General features: G+C 41.9%; 1 protein-coding gene across 1 annotated transcript in view; it reads left to right on the top strand.

The window, feature by feature from the left end:
- DAZL (deleted in azoospermia like) overlaps positions 1–20171 on the top strand; it is a 37469-nt gene extending 17298 nt beyond the window's left edge. The window contains exons 2-11 of the mRNA XM_056338560.1: positions 4376–4510; positions 4791–4882; positions 6235–6286; positions 9468–9534; positions 9847–9980; positions 11331–11426; positions 12167–12217; positions 17579–17683; positions 18403–18501; positions 19272–20171. Coding sequence (XP_056194535.1) covers positions 4376–4510; positions 4791–4882; positions 6235–6286; positions 9468–9534; positions 9847–9980; positions 11331–11426; positions 12167–12217; positions 17579–17683; positions 18403–18501; positions 19272–19325 — 885 coding nt within the window. The 3' untranslated portion in view covers positions 19326–20171. The remainder of the gene's footprint in view (positions 1–4375; positions 4511–4790; positions 4883–6234; positions 6287–9467; positions 9535–9846; positions 9981–11330; positions 11427–12166; positions 12218–17578; positions 17684–18402; positions 18502–19271) is intronic.
- Positions 20172–21086: the final 915 nt, after the last annotated feature.

Raw genomic sequence — 21086 nt, 5'->3', positions numbered from 1 at the left:
AGGGATTAAGGTCAGGGAGGGAATACTGCAAGTAAAAAGCCTGGGGCTTGTGTGTGGGATAGTGTCACGGCTTGGAGCCGTCGCCACCATGGTCTCATCAGGACTTCGCCGCAGGAGCCGCCTCGCACCGTGAGCTGCCATTTTGTGGCGGCCCGACTACGTGGCGCCGTGCCGCCGCTCTGCGCACAGCCTGCCCTGCCGGGCCGAGGTCACGCAGGCGCCGCTGTGCCCCCGTCCCCCGCTTGCATCCCCACCCGCGCTTGCAGCCAGCGTCAGGCTGGAGCCCTTGCCCCGGGGGTTTTCGGACAGCGCCCGTCTGGGGGGCGCCTCCCCGCCCGCGCTGCGCTCGCCCCCCGGTCTCGAGTAGCGGGAAGCCTTTTCCCGCGCCGCGCCTGGTGGCGGGGCCAGGTGCGAGGCCCGCAGGGCGCCAGGCCGTGAGGTGGCTGCGGCGCCGCCGGCTCCGCACCGCGCTCGCCTGCGGGCCCCCGTGTCTTTCGTGGTTGTTTGTTTTTTTTTTAAATATGCCAGAAAAAAACTGGCTTCGGGTTGTGCGTTGCGGGCTCCACGTGGTCGGCGGGAGTTACAGCCCGAGCCCGCACTTCGCTTCTTCAACATGCAAGTGGCTGTTTCTTCAGGAATTTCTTTGTGTGGGAAAGGGAGGTAGCGGCTGTAACGCGGCCCCTTCGCCACAGAGGTAGGGGGTTCCTTTGGGAAAACTTCAGCCCTGGAAACCGCGGGCCGGGAGCCTGCTGCAGTACCTGACCGATGGCTCCACCTGCTGCCTGCTGGGGGACCCTCCGCGCGGGAGCCACGGTCGCTCCCGGGGCCTGCGCCGCCATGGCAACGGCGCCCTGCCCTGCGCGGCGAGGCGTGTGTCGGGAGTTTTTAAATGGGTAAAAAATGTTTAGTTCTTACTTGGGGGGGGGGGGGGAATAAAAATGTTTTAATTCTTACTTTAAACAAAGTGGGTGAGGCCAGGGAAAGACGGGGAGAAGCCCGAGAAATCGGGGATTTGCACTTCTGTGGCTGAAGGAAAACTGAATTTTTTCCTCTCCTGTGTGTGCATATTGACTGAGTGATGTCCGTAACCCACATGGGTAGCTAGATATTTCTGCCACCTGGCCCTAACGGTAGTCCTTTTCCACCTTTTTTTTTTTCTTTTCTCCCCCAACAAATCTTAACTAGCCTCATGGCTACTGTAATGAAGAGGTTAATCCGGTTTTCTGCCATCAACTTAAACTTTATGCTTGCTGGAACAACGCAGAGAGCAAACGGATTAAATTTACCTTGTGATGAGAGAAAGGGGGGGGGGGGGGGAACCCAACCTGGTAATTTCGATAAGCTGAAAAAACTTTCAATAAGCCCCTAAGTTCCCTGACATCTAGAAATTTGATGTCAAAGACAGTTCATGAGATGGATAGACAAACCAACCTCATGCGGTATTTTTTGAAGGGTTGGGTCACTTCAGCTGATGCTGTAATTCCAGGGTAGCTAATTCATCCATTTCAAGATTCTTCAGAATTCGTAAACTTCAGGTGGCTTAGGCTTTGGACACTGAGCAGCAGTCTGAGTTCTTTTCCCGTACTGTATGCAGAAGTACAGTCATCTATATAATGCTACATTATGTAGTAAAATAACACACTATACTGGTAAATAAATTGGTTTTAGCTAGGCCTGTACTTTGAGTTGGCAAAAGTTTTGCATCGTAGTAGTGAAGACTTGAAAAATAACTTTGAAAGGAAGGGGATGTTTGCGTCTTGTCTTTGTACAGTAAGGCTTCTACCTCTGCATTTTGCAGCAACAGCTTCTTTTTAAGTTCAAAGAAATACATATGTTAACACATCTTAAAGCTTATTTTTGGTGTTGATCAGTTTGTCAGAGTGCCCAAGTAGCCAGTTTACATTTTCATTTAGATCCTTAATGTGTAAAAACATTAAAGAAGTGTTTTTAGTGTGAGAACCCAAGGCTGCACTGCTGTGGAGCCAAGGCCATCTATGACTGGGGTACCAGCTGTATCTGTATGCCTGCCCACTGTCTTGTGCTGGTTCTGGCACTTGCTGGGTGTCTCTGCTGTGAGCTGTTTCCTGTTCTAAGTTGCCAGAGAATTTGCACAGCAAAGGGAATGCTTTTCTTTTAGCCTGGCTCGCTGGAAGAGGTCCAGAAGGAAAGAAGTAGAAGCCAACAGGTCAGATTAAGGTTGCTGTGGAGTTGCAGGCTCGGATTTCAGTTCAAATGCCTTTTAGCTGGGGGTGCAGCCAAAGAAGTGGTCTCCTCCTCCCCTCTTGCTTCGTTTTTGCCGTTGTTGTGTCTTAACGCTAGCACAGGTGTTTATGTAACTCAGAATGAGCTTGGATCAGAAGTGGTTGTGTCTGAAAAGTACTACAAAATGTTTCTCCTTTGAAACATAGGATTGATTTACTGGCACAGTGATATTAACAGCTGTTGTGGTACGATAGAGAGGGAGGTGGCATATTTACCCTTTTCCTGTTCACACCAGAAATGTTCTATTCCATTGTCTTTACTACGGCGGAAAAGTGGAAGTTGGGGTCCCCAAGTAAACTGAAGGGGTAGAGGGAGTTCTTGGAGGATAAAGGAAAAGGATTGACTTGCGACTTTTTTTGGGGGAATTTGCAGTAGGAAGCATAGCTGGTAAGTTAAGCATAGGAACAGTATCTGGTGTGATGGAACCAGATTGTAAGGTATAGTTTCATGAAATAATTTTGGAGTGAACTGATGGCTTAGTGCCTCTTGGAAGAGGCTAAGCGTCCTCAGTCTCTGTTTCCTTTTCTGCATCCACTGATCCTGAGGTGGATCTGGTGCTAGCATAGTGAGCTGATCCAGTTCTCTGCAATAGCAGAGCATAACTGGGTGAAAAACTTTTCACTTTATGTTAATCTTTCTGCCAAATTTTGTTGAGCCAGTTTTAATTTGAACTGACAAGTGTTAGAACTTGTGTAGTTGGTGTAGTAAAAGGTGGGGAGCAATCACTCTTTGGCTTTCAGTAATGATGTGTTAACTTGGTTCTTTCACAGCAAAATCATTTGGAGGGCTGAACTCTAGTTTTGACTTTACTTGCTGGGCAGACTATGTGCCACGTTTATAGTTCGGTTCTTGTAATTTTCTCATTCCCTTACCAAGTGTCCAGTTTGAGTACTTGTCACTCACAGCTGCAGTTTAAATGTGCATTAAACATGAAAATCATTACATTGAAAACTTTGATGCTATCTATTGCAAATTAATAGGTTTTGACATACTGGACATCTTTCATTTAGTCAGTTTGGAATATCTGAAGTAGGGAAAAGCTTATGAACATTTCAGAGTATGTCAGTATAGAGGGGATGAGTAGCACTGAACTGGTCCGAGTAGTTAGTTCTTACTGGCTGGGCAAAGCATGGCACATAGCTAGAACCATTCAGGAAAGTAGAAGATTAGAGGGGGTAGAGTTCTGCAGTGCCCATGGTGCTTCTGTTGTATTTTAGTTCTTGTAGATACCTTTGTAAAACACCCGTCAAACTGGAACACATCTTTGCTAGCGTCAGTAATGAGAAATGGCATTGCATGTGGACTGTCCTCCTGAACAGAAAACTGAATTCTTGCTTGTTCAGGGAGCATCGTATCTTTCTGTGCGCTGAGTGAATCCATAATTCCTAGGTTGTGACAAAATGCTCTAGGACCAAAAGGGTGCATCTGAAGCCTGGGTGTGCAAAGCACATTGGGGTTGTAGCTGCTCTATAATCTTAATGTTCTTCTGTGCATGCAGTGTGTGCTTAAGGGCCTGCTTTGGTGCAGACAAGCAGGTTTGTAGTCATTCATATTCCTGTTGTAGTTAAATTGACAAAATAATTTTCTGAGAAAATAAATAATGTGAATTTTCTATCAAGGGCTGATTTCCCTCCTTGTAGTATAACCCTGTTAACTATGCTATAAGGCTGTTTGTAAACTTACATTTTGAGCCTTTAAGGCTTTAGAGCAGAAGGATGATGGAATTTTTTCCTGTTGGATAATCAGTTTGCAGAAAACTCCATCTTCAAATAATTTGGTTTCTTGCTTGCATCTGAAAGGAATTGGGTAGTGTTCTGAAATTATTTTTTGTGTTCTCACAGTGTGGCTGGTAGTAGCAACACTGGTCATGAAGCTTCACGTAGTCAGGCAAGGCTACTGAAAGTTGACTAGCTTAGGTCTAGACTTAAATTTTTAAAGCTGCTTACAATAAGTACTTCAGCTTTTTTCCAGTGAATGGTCTGTTAGCAGCAAGTACTTCTTCAAGGAAATGGAAAGGTGCTATTGAAATTCATTGTCCCATGCTGTAGCTGTAGGAAGATTCTCATACCAAAGTGTACTATAATTTGACTCTATTTCTGTTTAATTTTTTCAGTCTGCAAACATGGAGACCCAGTGTGCAGGTGCCTCTGAGGACAGTACCCGTTTGTCAACAACTAGTCAAGGATATGTTTTACCAGAAGGAAAAATCATGCCAAACACAGTCTTTGTTGGTGGAATTGATATAAGGGTATTATATTTATGTATATATTTATATAAGGTACTTTGAGTTGTTGAAGATGGATATAGGGCACTTACAGTGGGAAGGAAATGGGATTTTAACTTTTTTTTTAATGAATGTGTTTATTAATCTTAAGGTATTACAGTGTCAGGAGAGAATTTTGGAGCAGGTGAGTAACTTTAGTTCTTATGGTAGTAGAAGGTGGGTTTAAAAAGTGGTACTGGCTGCTTTAAATCTGTTCCGAACAGTTGAATGTGTTTGAAGAAGTTTAAGACTTTGTTTGTTTTAGATGAATGAAGCAGATATTCGGAGTTTCTTTGAACGATACGGTACTGTGAAAGAGGTGAAAATAATCACTGACAGAACTGGTGTTTCCAAAGGGTGAGTAGAACACAAGTAGTTAAGTTGCTGCTCATGTGGACATCATTTTATCATAGATGATATGAGCCGCTACTTAGCAACACACTTGGCGTGCTTAAGCCTTAACACTAGCTACAGTTTTCTGTTGTGTTGAATTAACACTGTGAAATCTGTAAATCTAGATTGCCCCTAAATCTGTGTAATCTTATAAAGAATAACCTGATTTTTTTTTTTCTGGCTTTAGCCTATCCCTTTGGGGAAAAGAGGGCTTTTGTCACTTAAGCAGTGGAAACAGAGCTTGAAACTTGTGTGATACTTAGGCAGACAGTTGTGTCATAGGAGTTTTGTTATGGCTACAGTAGTAAACAATCTGTAGAGACTTCAGGGTGGTTAAGAGAAGGGATAGATAGTTTGCTCAGGGCAGTGGGTCTGCACTCTTCTGGCACTTGGGGATAAGTTATAGAGAAAACCAGCAAACTTGTTTGGGTGAAGAGTGAAACTAAGTGAACAAAGTTGAAGCAAGGGAAATTCCTGTTTTATACATAGAAGAATTCTGAATTTTGCCGTGAGATAAATAAGGATGTGTAGGACCTTAGCCTGTTGAGTTCTGAGGAAGCTTTTCCAGTTTTGAAGTTACCCCTGCTTTGAGAAGGACATTTCACCCTTTGGAGGTTCCTTCCAGCCCATTTATTTTCTAAGATTATATGAGCAGATCCTAAAAAGTTGCGTTTTTTCCTTAGGCATAGATAGTAATGCATGAGCTAAAATCTGTTTTATTTCCTTATATCCCTTGCTAGTCTTTATGGTGAATTATGATATGCAGTTGGTCAGTGTATGTTCTGGGTGCTGGTAATGGATTGGCATACTCCATTAACTGACACAACTGTTCCTACAATGCTTTGAAACTGTCTTAATTGTATAAACTAGATGAACTAGGGGACAGTGAAATAATTGGAAATCCCCTTCAAGGATCACTTCCCCGCTGGTGTTGCTGTCCATGTAATGCCTGCTTTCGTCCAGATCTCCATAGGAAATACAAAATTTGATGACAGTTCGTATCTTAAAACTTTTCTGAGTTAGTAATATCAACAGTAGTGCTTATTTTGAATAGCTGAAATGGAAAAATAGCCCTTACTTTTCCATATTATAGTAGAACCTGGCATTCAGTTTCTTTCACCTGGCCCAGTAAGTACATGCTGCTAGTTAGCAGTAAATACATTTTCATGCAGAATTACAAACTGATGTCCTACTTGGTACTTTTGGCATGCAGTGTATTGTACCTGGTGTATATGCTGTTAACTGGTCTTGTTCAAAATAATATAGCTAACTAATCAAAATCTGATTATTGAATAACCAGTTTTTTTTCTTTTTAGGTATGGGTTTGTATCTTTCCTGGACAACGTGGATGTTCAAAAAATAGTGGAAGTAAGCTCTTTGTCTAAGTTACTTCAGGAAGTTGATAAGTGAAGGCTGGAGATATGTTCAGGGGAAAAGGTCATGTACCCTGTAGAGTAAATTGGGATGGGGAAGTTAGGGCTGTCCAAAAAGTAAACTTACACAAAGATTCTACCACCAGAGATTTTAGGAAGTTTACTTACGTAAGAAACAAAATTTGTTTTAGCCTTGATGTGCTTGAACATCTCATGCCACTGTATTTCTGGTTGTTTACATACATTTATGTGCCTGAAAGCCTCACGTGTTTGGCTGCTTGCTTTCTGTATTGGATGATTTTCATAGAACCCTTGTGCTTATGGCAGATACATAGACCTGTCAGCATTATTATTGGGAATAACAGTAACATGGAAAACTTCGTTTTCCCTCTTTCTCCCAAAATTGAGTGTGATAACTACAGAGATAACATGCATTGAATTATTTCCCTCTCTGAAGTCTTTGCCTCAGAAAACTCCAGAAAATTTCTGGAGGATGAACAGTCTCATTTGCTTCTGAAGCTCTCAAATAGGGAAGTAGATCTGAAAGACAAATCCAGATAAATGTGCCAGACACAAATTTAACGTTCTGTGGTTTGTTCAGATGCATTTACTAGATGCCCAGCTCCTTAAGGGGGAAGAGAAAGTGAACAAGTGGAGAGCAGTAAAACTCCTAACAGGAGAGTCTTGATTCTCACCAAAAGACTTCAAAAGCTTGCTGTTCATTAACTCACATGGTATGCCGACAAGACTACAGTTGTATTGAGTGACAGACTTTGAGAATACTTTTTTTAATCATGGGTTACACTTATTATACTACATCAGTGTGGAGTGCTTGTTTGAGGCAACAGTCTCTCTAGAGACCTCTTGAGTAACACTGTCATTTGAGCCATGTGGGTTGCAGATTTTCTGTGCGCATTTTTTTTTAAACTAAAAGCCTTCAGTGTATCTCTAATGTAGTACTTACTGACGTGGCTTTGTATGCCAGAGGTCTTGGAAGACCCAGAGGGTATATGGTGGATTTTCTTTTCAGTGCAAACTTAAGGTATGCAGGTGGTGCAAACTACTGCTTTGTCAGGAAGGAGCATGTCCAGATTGACATCATCTTACAAAGCTGTTCTCTTCTGGAGGGGATGGAAAAAGGGCAAGAATGAATATCTGCATTTTAGAGCTAAAGTTGTAAGCAGAGAACCTCGTTACACCATTTCAGGCATTATCTGTATGGAGTGGTTACAGTTTATCTAAGTGAGCAAGATGCAGCCTCTCCATGGTTAGAAACATTCTAGATGCCTGTGTTTATCTGCCTATCTGTGTAGCTTTGTGTGGACTGAAAGTATTTTTCTTCTGATTTAGGTCTGATTCCATTTTTAACTGCACTCTGGTGCACTGGGGACCTGTTTGCAGTTCAGAACAGAAAGCCACCTTCTTCTTTGAGAGGCCTGTCTTCCAGAGCACTCAGTGCTTGGGTGGAAAAGGTGGTTGCGTGGCTCTGGGGCACAACAGCATTGCAAGATCAATTACAAAAACCCCCACCCACCTGTAAAACTAGTTCAGGGTATTTCACCTTTTTCCCACCCACATCTTACTTTATCAGTGTGAGGAGATGATAACATAGCACGGTTTTTTGTGTCACTATTTTCTGCTTATTTTTACAATTGGCGATAAAGTTGCTGTTTTCTGCTCAAAGCACTTCAGCAGAAATGGGAGAGAAAGTTTAGCAAGTTGTCTGTTAAATTGCAGTTGGCATATTGTCTTCTGGAGCAGGCAAGTCCTTAGTGTTGCATGAGATAGACTATGTATCTGCATCTAATACTGATTTTAATACTTCATACTACATTTGTGTTAATCAGAGTGAAACAAATCTTTCACTTCTGATGTATAAAGCATTTGTAAACCTTAATGTAGCTCTCTGAACTGTAACAGAGTACCTATTTTAGCTACTATCGTGTGCTATGCACATCTTCATAGATAGGCGAACATGTTTCTTGTTGGCATCTGTAAGGTCATACCCAAAGGTGGATTCTCTTTTGGGAGTTCTGCATGGAAGAGTTACCAAGTACCTGCATAAACATAAATCTACTTCAATCCATGTGTTAAAGCAACTTTCTGTATTCCAGACTTAAACTGTAGTCTGTAGAGGCCCAACAGTTACGGGCCCTCTTTGACAGTCAGTCTGAATAGACCTTGAAGTGTAAGGCTGTTGTGTTGCCATTTCAGCCTACATCCATTGGAGAATGTTCATGCAGTTTCACTGAAGAGCACGATTCAACTTCTGCAGGGAGGGAGGGTGCTTAAAATTCTTCCTGTGCTTTTGTTATAGCCCCAGATACTGTGCTGGCAAAGTGGTATGATTTTTTTTTAATTGCAGGTCTGAAATCGTGCCTTTTGTGTGAGCTAGCATTTGGGTGGCACTTTCAGAATGAGAAGTTAATGTGTCTCGGGCATTGCTAACTACTGAGGGAGTGCTTCCAGCTGTTCTGCAAGTCTTTCAGATCCTCCTCACATGCATGGTTCTATGTATTTGAGGAACATGTGATACTTCAGTTTCACTTTCTTGATTAGTCTGTGTGCTGCGTAGATGCATTGCCCAGAAAAGTTGAGAAATACCTTGTTTGTTGGATGTTTGGAAGGAATGCATGTGAAAATTCCTCTAGAGAGAGTACAGTAACATGCAGGTAAACAGTAGTGCTTAGGCAGCCTTGCATTTCCTTTAATATTAGGTGGACAGCTTCTAACATGTTACGTGAAGCCTGTTAGAAAGTTTTTGTGGGGAGGAAGGTAAGTGGCAGTGTAAATAGGGTTTCAAGGGAAGCTAGGCTACAGTCTCTCTACATCAGTATCCTTACAGAGGCAAAAACAGCTCAGATATGTATGTATGAAACCAGAAGGCTGACAGTCCCTAACACATAGTTGCAAACTGCTAGTAGGGCATGTTGCTTTTAAGACAAGTGATATATAATAGCTTTTGAGAGTTGATGAGTAGGTAAGTGGGTGTGCTGGGAGCATGGCAGGAAACTAAAGGTAAAAGTTGTAAGGTGTTCAAGTGGGAGAGGACAATGGAGGCTGCTGAGTATGTGAGTTGATGACACAGTGGTGTAGAAGCAAGAGTACAGTCTCCTCAATATCAAACTATCCACCTTACTGATTGCCAGTCCTTACAGAATGAACCTGTCTTTCAGTCACAAATCAACTTCCATGGCAAAAAGCTGAAACTGGGGCCAGCGATTAGAAAGCAACAGAACTTCTGTAAGTATATATAAACAAAATTTGTTCAAATTAGAAGTATGTATTGCAAATCTATTTCTTAAATATTTGCAAGGATGTGAATATATAATTATCTGATGTAATATGTATATTACAATTAAACATAAATTCTGAGTTTTATGACCTCACTACTTGCATGCTGTACAGTTGTGATAACAGAATTCAGGTTGGTATCAATACAGTTAATGTTGACTTAAGTTTAAGAGTCAAAACACTTAATCTGAATTCAAGGTGCGAAAAACCTTATTAATGAAGTACACATGATAATGTTGTAATACTTTGCTTTAAAACAAGGTTCTTACGTGCATCCCAGACCATTAGTGATCAATCCTCCTGCACCGCAGTTCCATAGTGTATGGAGTAGTCAAAATACAGAGACGTATGTGCAACCTCCAGCTATAATGAGCCCAGTAACACAGTATGTTCAGGTAAGGCTGTTAATGCCACTGATTTTTTGAATCATAATTGAATATCTTCGAAGGTGCAAGCACACACAACATGAGGAGTATGTGTTGAGATTCCAGTCTTACCTTACAGCTTCATGTGACTTCAAAGAAATGTCAACAACCTTGAAAACATACTCAGTGATGTGATCCCTTTATAAGGGGAGATCCTTTTTTATTTTGAGAATGAGAAAACTTGAAGGTGGAGCTAAGATCTAATTACGTAACAGTTCTTAAGTGATCTTGTTACTTGTCACAGATGCACTTCACAAATCAAATGCAGTTGGGTACTTGATGTACTGCTGCCTTGCCTCAGAATGAACCACAAACTATAAAATGTGGGTTTTTTTAAAATAAGTATGGAACCAGAAGTTGGCTGTGGTACTGTTCTTCCCTGTCCCCGGCCAAACAAATTCTTGTTTCTGAACTGCTGTTGAGTCTCTGTAAGAACACTGTTCCAGCATCTGCTGTTAACAACTGTGGCCAGCACAGTATGCCTGCAGGACATCACTTTATTGGTACTTCAGATGAGCATTCTTACTGAGGGGTACACAGAGTACTTACGGCCTTGAGAGAGTCCTGTACTGTTAATAGAAGGGTTTCCAGATTATGGTCTCTTCCTGTATTAACCATATATGATATGGCAATACAACAGGGCAGTATTAATTGCACGCTGATTCTAGTTTGTATGTTTTATTAAGCAAATGAAGATGAGCCAACTGCAGTGACTCGCAGAAATTGTGGTTTTTTGGTTTTGGGTTTGTTTTTTTTTCCTAAGGCAGAGAGCTTTATAGGGGTACTCCTGCGGACTGTCTTAAGTTTATTGGGAGTGTAGGAGGAACTAACCCACTTAAATGCTGGAATGTGCCTTAATTCTCTGAAGCTGAGAAGATTCCAGGTTAACATGGTGTCAAAGTACTTGCAGTGAAGAATTGCTGGGAAGTTGTCTTGAATTTTAGTACTTAGCTTGCCTTTGGCTCCAAGACACTGATCTTCAGGCTGTAGTCAGTTTCTTTCACGGTAGCTGGTCTGTTTCAGGTCTGCTTTAGAAAGTTTATGGAATGAGTTGTACTTCTGAACTGACTTAAAAGATCAGCTGCAAGCAGATGTGGGACTTATAAATACATAATACACTTTAGAATTCTACTTTTTAGAAAATATTTTTGGTACCTGTAGTGCTGAAGCCCCATGGGAGATCTATAAAGGTTGTTTTTAAATAATGAAGCTAGTGTGAAACAGGAATTGAAGTTAACAGTGTAACTACGTACTTCTAAAAATGTGCTCCAGGTTTTACAAATACCATACTTTTATCTTGCTTCAAACTTGCATTTTTAGAAAAGGCTTTATTTGCAGACATATCCATACAGTTCTCCAGCTTTATTGGTACAGCAGCAAGTTCCTGTAGGATATCAGCCAGCCTACAACTATCAGGTAAGTAATTTTTCAGTAGCAGCAGAAAGGCTGTTTGATACATGATGAAACTTGAATGGAATGAAGAGTGTTGACTGGAGTCTGATCTTTCTGTATCCTCTTTCTGTGAATCCTGTTTTCCTTAAGTTCCTGTTCCACAGGAAATAGTAAAAATGAAATTAATGATATTTTTTTTGTTCTAATTCAATGGAAACGGTTGAATAACGTGGTACTTTCAGCTTGATCTTTTTTCTTAAATATGCACTGATAAAACAACTTTCAAATAAGCAAAAAGAACATGGATCAGTGCTTTTTTCTCATGGGAAGGAGCTTTACATTCATACATACTATAGTGTGGGTAGTTAACATTACTTAAAACAGAATCACTTGAGTCTTACCAGACTGTGCAAATGTGGGATGTATATAGAGTGAGGATGTGCTCTTGAGCTCTAAAACTGTTTGGGAAGGCACTTGGCTGACAGTGGGTTTTGAACTCAAGTGAAATACGTGGGTAGGTCCTGGTACTGAAATTAAACTAGAAATAGTTCAGTAACTGGAAGTAACTAGAGGTCTGAGATGTTTTTTATGTGGCTGCTATGATTCCCATTATTTTCCCAATACTTGAATCTTACTTTTAAATTTTTTTAACTTGGAATGGGAAAAGGAAAGATGAAGTAAAGTGTCTTACAGTCTTAAAGAGCATTTAACTTGCCTGTGTTGGGAATGAATGAATAAAAGCTGGTTCTTGTCCAATTCTTAAGGTTCAACCACAATGGCTTGCTGGGGAGCAAAGAAATTATGTTATGCCTCCGGTAAGTCCACAGAGTTAAAATTTTCGAATGCTGTTTTAGTTAGCACACTGTTTTGATGGCTTCATACTTAAAAAATGTCAAACTGCTGTTTGACTGGATCTGTATGTAATCTGGTCTATACAAATCTGTAGCTGCTGACAGCAGGTAATTGTTCAGGATTTCTCACTGGCGTTGTAAGTCAGTACTATTACATTATGGTGCTATTTTAGGAGCTACCTGGCAGAACAGAACTACCTGCTTTATGGTGTTACTCCATACATCCTGGTCATGGAATTCTGGAACCTTAACCTGAACAGAATTCTTTTCTCAAGAAAAGATGAGGGGAAAAATTAAGTGGTGGCCTGATGCACAATCCTGATTTAAGCAGGTCCAAGTTCTTCTAAAATCTGAAAAGTCTCAAAATATCCTCTGTGCATATGGATTTTTTTTAGCCCCTTTTAAATTGATTTCCCAGGCCACTACAGACTGTAGATGGTGCTGATGGCTTCTAAATAAATTACTTGCTTCCTGTGACTTTAGAATCACAGAATCAGTTAGGTTGGAAAAGACCTCTGAAATGATCATGCTTGTCTGTTACCCAGGACTACCAAGTCCACCACTAAACCGTGCCCCTAAGTACCACATCTACATGGGTTTGTTTTAAACACCTCCAGGGATGGTGACTCACACTTCCCTCAGCAGCCTGTTCCAGTGCTTGACCATCCTTTCAATCAATTTTTTCCTAATATCCAATCTAAGACTGGAAGCCATTGCCTCTTGTCCTATTGCTAGTTACCTGGGAGGCATACCCCCACCTGTCTACAACTTCAAGTAGTTGTAAAGAGCAATAATGTCCCCCCCGAGTCTTCTCCAGACTAAACAACCCCAGTTCCCTCAGCCGCTCCTCACAGGACTTGTGCTCTAGACCCTTCACCAGCTTCATTGCCCTTTGGACATGCTCCAGCATCTCGATGTCTGTCTTGTAGTGAGGGGCCCAAAACTGAACACAGAATTCGAGGTGTGGCCTCACCAGTGCCGAGTACCGGGGGGATGATCGCCACCCTAGTCCTGCTGGCCACACTGTTTTGGATACAAGCCAGGATGCTGTTGGCCTTGGCCACCTGGGCACACTGCTGGCTCATGTTCAGTGAGCTGTCATCCAGGTCCCTTTCCCAAGCCTGCAGCATTGTGTGGGGTTGTTGTGACCCAGGTGGAGGACCCAGCACTTTGCCTTCTTGAACCTCATACAGTTGGCCTTGGCCCATTGATCCTGCCTGTCCAGATGCCTCTGTAGACCCTTCTTACGCTCAAGCAGATCAACACTCCCCCACAACTTGGTGTTGTCTGCAGACCTACTGAGGGTGCACTCAATCCCCTTGTCCAGATCATTGATAAAGATACTGAACAGAACTGGCCCCAGCACTGAGCCCTGGGGGGCACCACTTGTGACCAGCTGCACACTGGATGTAACTCCATTCAGTACCACTCTTTGGGCTCAGCCAGCCCGACAGCTTTTTACCTACCGTAGAGTACACGTATCCAAGCCATGAGCCACCAGTTTCTCCAGGAGAATGCTGTGGGATGATGGTGTCAAAGGCTTTACTAAGGTCCAGGTAGACAACATCCACAGCCTCTCCCTCATCCACTAGGCATGTCTCTGTTGTAGAAGGAGGTGCGGCTGGCAAGCAGGACCTGCCTTTCATAAACCCACACTGGCTGGGCCTGATCCCCTGGTTGATTCTGCATGTGCTGTGTGATGGTGCTCAGGATGATCTGCTCCATAACCTCTCTGGCACCGAGGTCAGGCTGACACGCCTGTAGTTCCCCAGGTCCTCCTTCTGGCCATTCTTGTAGGTAGATGGATGTCATGTTTGCTAACCTCCAGTCACCTGGACCTCCTCAGTTAGCCAGGACTGTTGATAAATGATGGAAAGCTGCTCAGTGATCGCTTCTGCCAGCTCCTGCAAATACTCTTGGGTGGGTCTCAGCTGGCCCCACCAACTTGTGTGTGTCTGAAGTGGAACAGCAGGTCACTAACGCTTTCTTCCTGGACTGTGGGGACTTCATTCCTCTCCTTGCCCCCTTCTTCCAGCTCAGAGGGCTGGATATACCCGGAGGGAAGCTGGTCTAGCTATTAAAGACTGAGGTAAAGAAGGTATTAATTGCCACAGCCTTTTCCTCGTCCTCTGTGGCAATGTTCCCCTCCCACATCCAGTAAAGGATGGAGATTATCCTTAGCCCTCCTTTTATTTCTAATGTATTTGTAAAAACATTCTTTGTTACAGCAGTGGCCAGCCTGAGTTCTAGCTCAGGTTTCCCCTTTGTAATCTTCTCACGGTATAACCTCATGACATCATTATAGCCCTCCTGAGATGCCTGGCCCTTCTTCCAAGAGTGGTAAACTCTCCTTTTTCCTCCAAGTTCCCACCAAAGCTCTCTGTTCAACCAGGCTGATGGTCTTCCCCGATACCTTGTCTTTGGGCGTGTGGGGACAGCCTGATCCTGCGCCTTAAGATTTCCTTCCTGAGGAATGTCCAGCCTTCCTGCACTCCTTTGCCCTTCAGGACTGTGTCCTTCTGAGGGACTTTGCCAACCAATCTCCTAAACAGGCCATAGTCTGCCCTCTGGAAGGCCAAGGCAGCAGCTCTGCTGACCCCTCTCCTTCTCCAAGAACTGAAAACTCTGTTATTTTGTGATCACTATGCCCAGGACGGCCTCCAGCCAGCACATCACCCACCAGTCCTTCTCTGTTTGCAAACAACAGGTCCGGCAGGGCACCTTTCCTAGTTGGCTTACCAACCAGCTGTGTCAGGAAGGTATCTTCCACACATTCCAGGAACCTCGTAGGCTGTTTCCTCTCTGCTGTACTGTATTTCTAGCAGTCGTGTGGTAAGTTGAAGTCCCCCATAAGAGGAAGGGCTGGCGATTGGGAGATTCTCCCAGCTGCTCGTAGAATGTTTCATCTGCCTCTTCATCCTGGTTGGGCAGTCTGTAACAGGCTCCCAGGAGGATATCTGCCTTGTTGGCTTTCCTGCTGAGTCTTATCTAGAAACACTCAACCTGATCATCACCATCATTAAGCTCTGGACAGTTAAAACACTCCCTTACGGAACTACCTCACCTCCTCTCCTTCCCTGCCCATCTCTTCTGAAAAGTTCAGGGCCATCCACTGCAGCACTCCAGTAACTCAAGTTATCCCACCATGATGGTGACTGTGTCATAGTCTCCTTGCTGCATGATGGCTTCCAGTTCTTCCTGTTTGTTGCCCATGCTTCGGTTGTTGGTGTAGATGCACCAACACTTCCATGCCGCCCCAGGCGCATCTGTAACACACTTGGTTTTATTCCCTTACCTTTTTGAATCTAGCTTAAAGGTTTCTCACTGAACCCTGCTAACACCTGACCTAGAGTCCTTTTCCCTCTTTGAAACAGGAGAACCCTCTCTTCCAGCAGGCTTGGTGCTGTGTAAACTGACCCATGATAAAAAAACCCCCAAAATTCAGTCACTTTGCAGGTGATATCCACAAAACAGGAAAAGAAATCCTGTGCATTTCTTTAACAGTGTTGGAACTTTGTGTCTTAGGCATTTTTGTGTTCTTTGGGTATAATACTGTATTTATTTAGTACAGTTTCTCTTTTAAGTGTCTAAAAGCTGTAATATGTAATTTTCTTAATGATACTCTTTTCAGTCCAGTTCCCAGCAGATGTGTGTAGAATGTGTGGAAGGTAAAATGGAGAAAAATGAAGAAAGTGGAACTTTCTGCATATGTATTTCTGCCTGCATGCATCTGCAAATTCAGTCTCTGATCATATTAGAATACTTCATTCCTTCTCGCTTCCAGTCATGTGTAAACTAAGCTTTGCTTTCTGCTTCTCAGCAGAGAAGCAGCATCTTTTTTTTTTAATGGGAACTCTTGTATTTCTGTTACTGAAAACTACCTTTGATTTAATGGGGGCAGAAACAGACTTGAGAGATTTCACAAGTCACTGGAATACGCCGATGACCCTGTTGGCTTGAAATAACTTCTATTGAGTAACATCCATGAATAATATGATACAGCTGTAGTATATCGCTTAACAATTAAATGGTGGCAAGCCAAAGAGTTGCTAGAGTAGGTGTGCCTGGTGGTTTTCATTAGTTGTTTTAAGATTGACTATAGGAGCAGGCAAGTCAGTTCTAGAACTATCTCAGTTAAGCAAGTCACCAAGTATCTTTCCTTACGCAGACTTAAAAGAGGGCACATAAGGTAGAAGACTTCATCTTTCAGTCTGCTGCTTTATACCTGCCTGTTGGGGTGGATAATCACAATTTCCATTTGTAAATGTGGTTTATGCCCCAGTTGTGACAAGGTCAGATATGATACCCCTTTTGATGGTTAGGGATGGTGCTTGGAAGGAATAGTCGGCTAACATTTTAGGCTTCTGTATCTTGCAATATAATCAGCTTGAAATTACAGTTCCGGTGTTGAAGGGCTTTTTGAGGTGTTGGTGTACCTTGTGGTGTGTATAATCAAAAATAACATCTTTAAGAATGATGTTGCAAGAAACTGAAAACTACTGTCAAGTCTGTGTAAATCTGACTACTTTGGGGAGGGATGATGACACACACAAAAAAAAAAACCCCAACCCCCAAACCCACCATCTTGCCCCTGAAAAGGTAGAATGCTTAACTGCAATTCAGAACCTGGTAAAATTGGCTGTTAACAGCTGCCAGTCCTCTCTGGAAGCATCTGGAAGGATGTTTCCTTAAAGAGTAACTGCTTTATCAGTTTCTTAGCTATTGTAATGAAATTCTACACTGGGTTGCCAATTGCAACACTGCACTGTAAGCAGAGGGAGGCAGGGAGAGTTTTTTAAAAAAGCGTAAGAAGCTTTGTGCTTTTCTAGACCTATATAAATCTTGGAAAAATTTTATTAGCATAAAGGCAACTTCAAACAAGAAAAGGAACTGTGTAGAGAAAAGCAACTTCTTGAAAGGGTAGTGGTGGTAGATGTTTTGTTTTCCCTTCTTTCACTTGACTGTAGTGCTTAACCTCTTGAAATTAGCTGCTGGTTGTCGTGAATTCTCAGCAAACACCTTCATTACTTAATATGCTTGATGGCAAAACTCATACATGGAGGAACTGGGTTGAGGAGCTAACTGTCAAGTGGAAAGCGGGGGGGAAAAAAAGGACATTTTAGAATATATCCTTTTTGGAAGGAAGTAGAACTGTCTTGCTGTATATCCTGATCTATTTTATTATTTCCCCCACTCATGAAGCTTTTTGGAAAGTGTGAAGATAAAAGTTGGCATAGCTTATGAATAGGTGAGGACTAGTGACAGCAAACAGTGCATGTTTTCCCAGTGTTACTGAAACATTGCAATGTTTAATGAACTACACAGGTTTATAGTTCGGTAAGCTATCAATGTGCTGAGGATCCAGAATTCATACAGACAGAGTGTGCTGTTCCAGAGCCCTTGCGGTCATCTGCTGACAGTCCACAAAAGGTAAGTGCTTTCTCAGAACTTCGGTGTTTGTCATAAATCCCATTCCCAGAAATCTGCATATTAAGATTATGTGGCTTGGTGAAGAGGGCCTCTGACTAGTGTCCTAGAAATTAAGGTTATAGATGCTGCTTCAGCCAGCTGCTCAATCGACTGTATCTGATTTCTGTGTATCTTCAGAAGCCTCAGGTGTTTCCTTGAAACTATTAGTGCTTGTCCATAGTGCTGAGGGCCATATAAAGTCTGTGTTCTGATTCTGAAGTACAACAATGTTTTAAGTGACAAGGCTTCACTTAATCTGCTGAGAATTTGCAGGTACTAAAAAAGCAGGTCAGGTAGCACTGCTTCTATCCTTACGCAGATGTATCTCAAGCTTTGAACACCTGAATCATTACTCCCTTCACCTTCTTTTGTGGAAGGTGACCCCTTCTTTGGCCAACAATTGGCTCTGAATTCAGTTTTCTAAAGGAGACTTCCAGTTTTCATCTGTTGGTGTATTCCACAACTGTACCAGCGTGTCACTGGTTAGATGCTACAACTAAGGGTGATAAGTTACCGAGATTAAAAGATTATAAAAAAACAAACTAACAATGCTTAGGAAATGCAAGGCAGTTGAATGGCACCTTGAATGCAAAGTAAACCCTGTGACACGCACGTTGTTAGTAGTGGGCTGACTAAGAAAATCAGTGTTGTTACCAGATGCACCTATAACTGTATTTCAGAAGTCTGTGGACAGGAGCATACAAACAGTAGTATCCTGTCTCTTTAATCCTGAGAACCGTCTGAGGAACACCTTTGTATCACAAGAAGACTATTTTAAGGTATGTAGTGAAGGCAAAACTAAATTCCTAAAACACAGGGGATTTTTGATTTGTTTACCTACAGGGTGCCATAAAGGTTAAGGGATTCATATCTGGAATGTCTTTTGAATTTTTTTCTTGTACATGCGCTGAGATGCATGGGTTTGGCTCTCATGGCTCAGTTGCTTTATGCTGGAAACTAATTCAGTGGATTTAATCAAGACTGCATGAAAAAGACTGCTGAACAGTCAGCTCACAGACACGTGGAGCATAAGGCTGGCTAATCATTTCTCAGAGCCAGAATGTTGGAAGGGGCAGTGTTTGGATCGTTTGGATATCCAAACAAATCCCTAGTTTGGATAGAAGATGTTGGGTTTGAGCCTTGATAGTCTTTATTCCAGTTAAGTACCCATTGTGGATAGTGGTTCTTCATGCTTTCTGTAAAATGTCTGTGCTTTAGCCAGAAGACTAGTCCAGGTTGATAGCTGGTAATCATATTTTTGCTCTGCATTCAGTCTTTGTAGACTGGCAGTTCCTGATTGTTCAGAGTGCTGTTTAATTTCTGTTGTTTATCAATGTTATATTTAAGACTTTGCTTCCTCCTTTAAAAAGGACAAGACACATGAACTAGGCATATGCACTCTGAAACAGCTTCAGTACTCCTGTATTTATCAGTTTTGGTGGGGTTGAATAGAGTACAGAATTTCTTGAGATGCTTTGAATGAAACTTCTGTTGCTGTAGTTACTGTCTAGGATGTTTTTTTCCTGTCTTTTCTTGTATCCTATTCCAGGAGAGGAAGGTGCATCACTTCAGAAAAGGAAGAACAGTACTCAAAAGTGTTTGATCAACGAAGACTTGAAAGTATCTAAATTCGTTAACTCGATGTTCTTACGGTTGAGTTTAGCACTATATATGCAGTAGAATATTTTTCAAAGTGTTGCTTCAAGTTGAAGTTCCTGTTCTACCTGCTTTAATACAGTTGTTTTTGCTTGAGTAGTTTGAAGTTTAAAGTTGTAAGAGTTGTCAGACTAGCAGGTTTTATTAATCACTTGCATGCTTCCCCTGATAACTAACTGGAATGTTAAGGAGTTGATATGGGGAAAACACTGTTGGTTTGTCTGTTTTGCCTGTGGATTTTCTTCTGAGCTTTACAGTTTGCATGTTGCATTTAGTTGCTTTAAAACCACAGTTGAAGTGACTTAATACTGACCAGTTAACTACTTCAATTTTTAAACTCCAAGAGGTAATTTGCTCAAGAGGTTGTCCTTTAAAACTGAGCTCTTAATCAGTGGAACAGAAGACATCAAGTTGTAACTCAGTTGAAGCCCTTTAAGTCCTGGTTGTCTCTAGACTACCTAATCAATGTGGCTATGTTCATTAACAAGAGTTTGTGCTTGCAGTCTTGAGCATTACTGCTAGTTTTGTGCAAGTAACAACGAGAATCCTGAAAGTCCTATATGTAATTTAAGATGCAAGGATGTAATTAGTTGTATTAGCTACTCAGTACAGTATGCTATTTTACTTGAAAAATTTTAGCAGTACCTGTGTGTTAAAATTGTGAGAACCTGCATTTAAAATGTGCCTATGTGATGCAAACTGTTGATCAAAGACTATCTGCAAGACTATTTTAATAATTATGTAGATTTTAGTTGTGTATTTTGAAACAATTGAAATAAATTTTTGACTTGGCTTCCTGAACTTTTAGTGACATGGTAATACAATAGTAGAGTTAATTTTAAGCTACGTTGGGAAAGACATACTGCATAAAAGACTCGTTGAAGCTATTGAAGACTTACTGCCCTATATGAGAATACTGGTTACTACAAACTTGTGGTAACAAACTTCATTTTATATAGTTATTAGCTGCAGTTTTGAAAGATTAGAACTGAGATTTTAGTCTTGTATGTTGGGTTCGACTCTGCCTTGATTCTACTCCCAACACCTCAGTCTCTCCAGACGACAACAAAGGATATTACGCTTCTCTTGAAAATGTATACATGAATTTGAATATGGTTGTGTGTTCTGCTTCAAATTTCCAGGGGGTTTAGAAGTGTAATGTAATGGCTAGGAAAAGACTTACCTGGAACTAGATATTACTGGAATGTATACAAGGGATCTGTGCTGCTATAGTTCTGGACTCTTAAGGGGGATATGGCTGTAGCATGAAACGTGTCCAAAGACTTGCTTCTCAGGGGTGTTCTGGGTAGATTTTATTAATGAAGAAAGTGGGCGGTGCAGGGGAGAGGGGGTGGAGAGGATGGATGGATGGAAGGAAATGATTACAGGTTTTGGAGCTACTTTATGCAGAATTGTGCCAGTGTTCTGATAGCATAAATCAACGTGAAAAAGCAAAGCTGTTAACCTTTCCTCTGCTTGGATTGTTCCATGTCACTGTAGATAGTGTTAAGTGTTCCCATAATATCAATTTGCCGTGTTTTTATCAGACTACTGTTTTAAAGATGGTAAGCCTGACTATACTTAACCTCAGTGTTACTAGCTTCTTTATAATTTTTTAATCTTAGACAATTAAACTGTCTGGAGTTTGCTGAATATCAGGACACCTATTCCATTGCAGCTTTCAGTACCTAAACAGCCTCCTCAGGCT

The sequence above is a fragment of the Falco biarmicus genome, chromosome 4 (genome assembly GCF_023638135.1).
Source record: "Falco biarmicus isolate bFalBia1 chromosome 4, bFalBia1.pri, whole genome shotgun sequence".
Taxonomy (NCBI): domain Eukaryota; kingdom Metazoa; phylum Chordata; class Aves; order Falconiformes; family Falconidae; genus Falco; species Falco biarmicus.
This window is presented reverse-complemented; position numbering and strand designations above follow the sequence as displayed.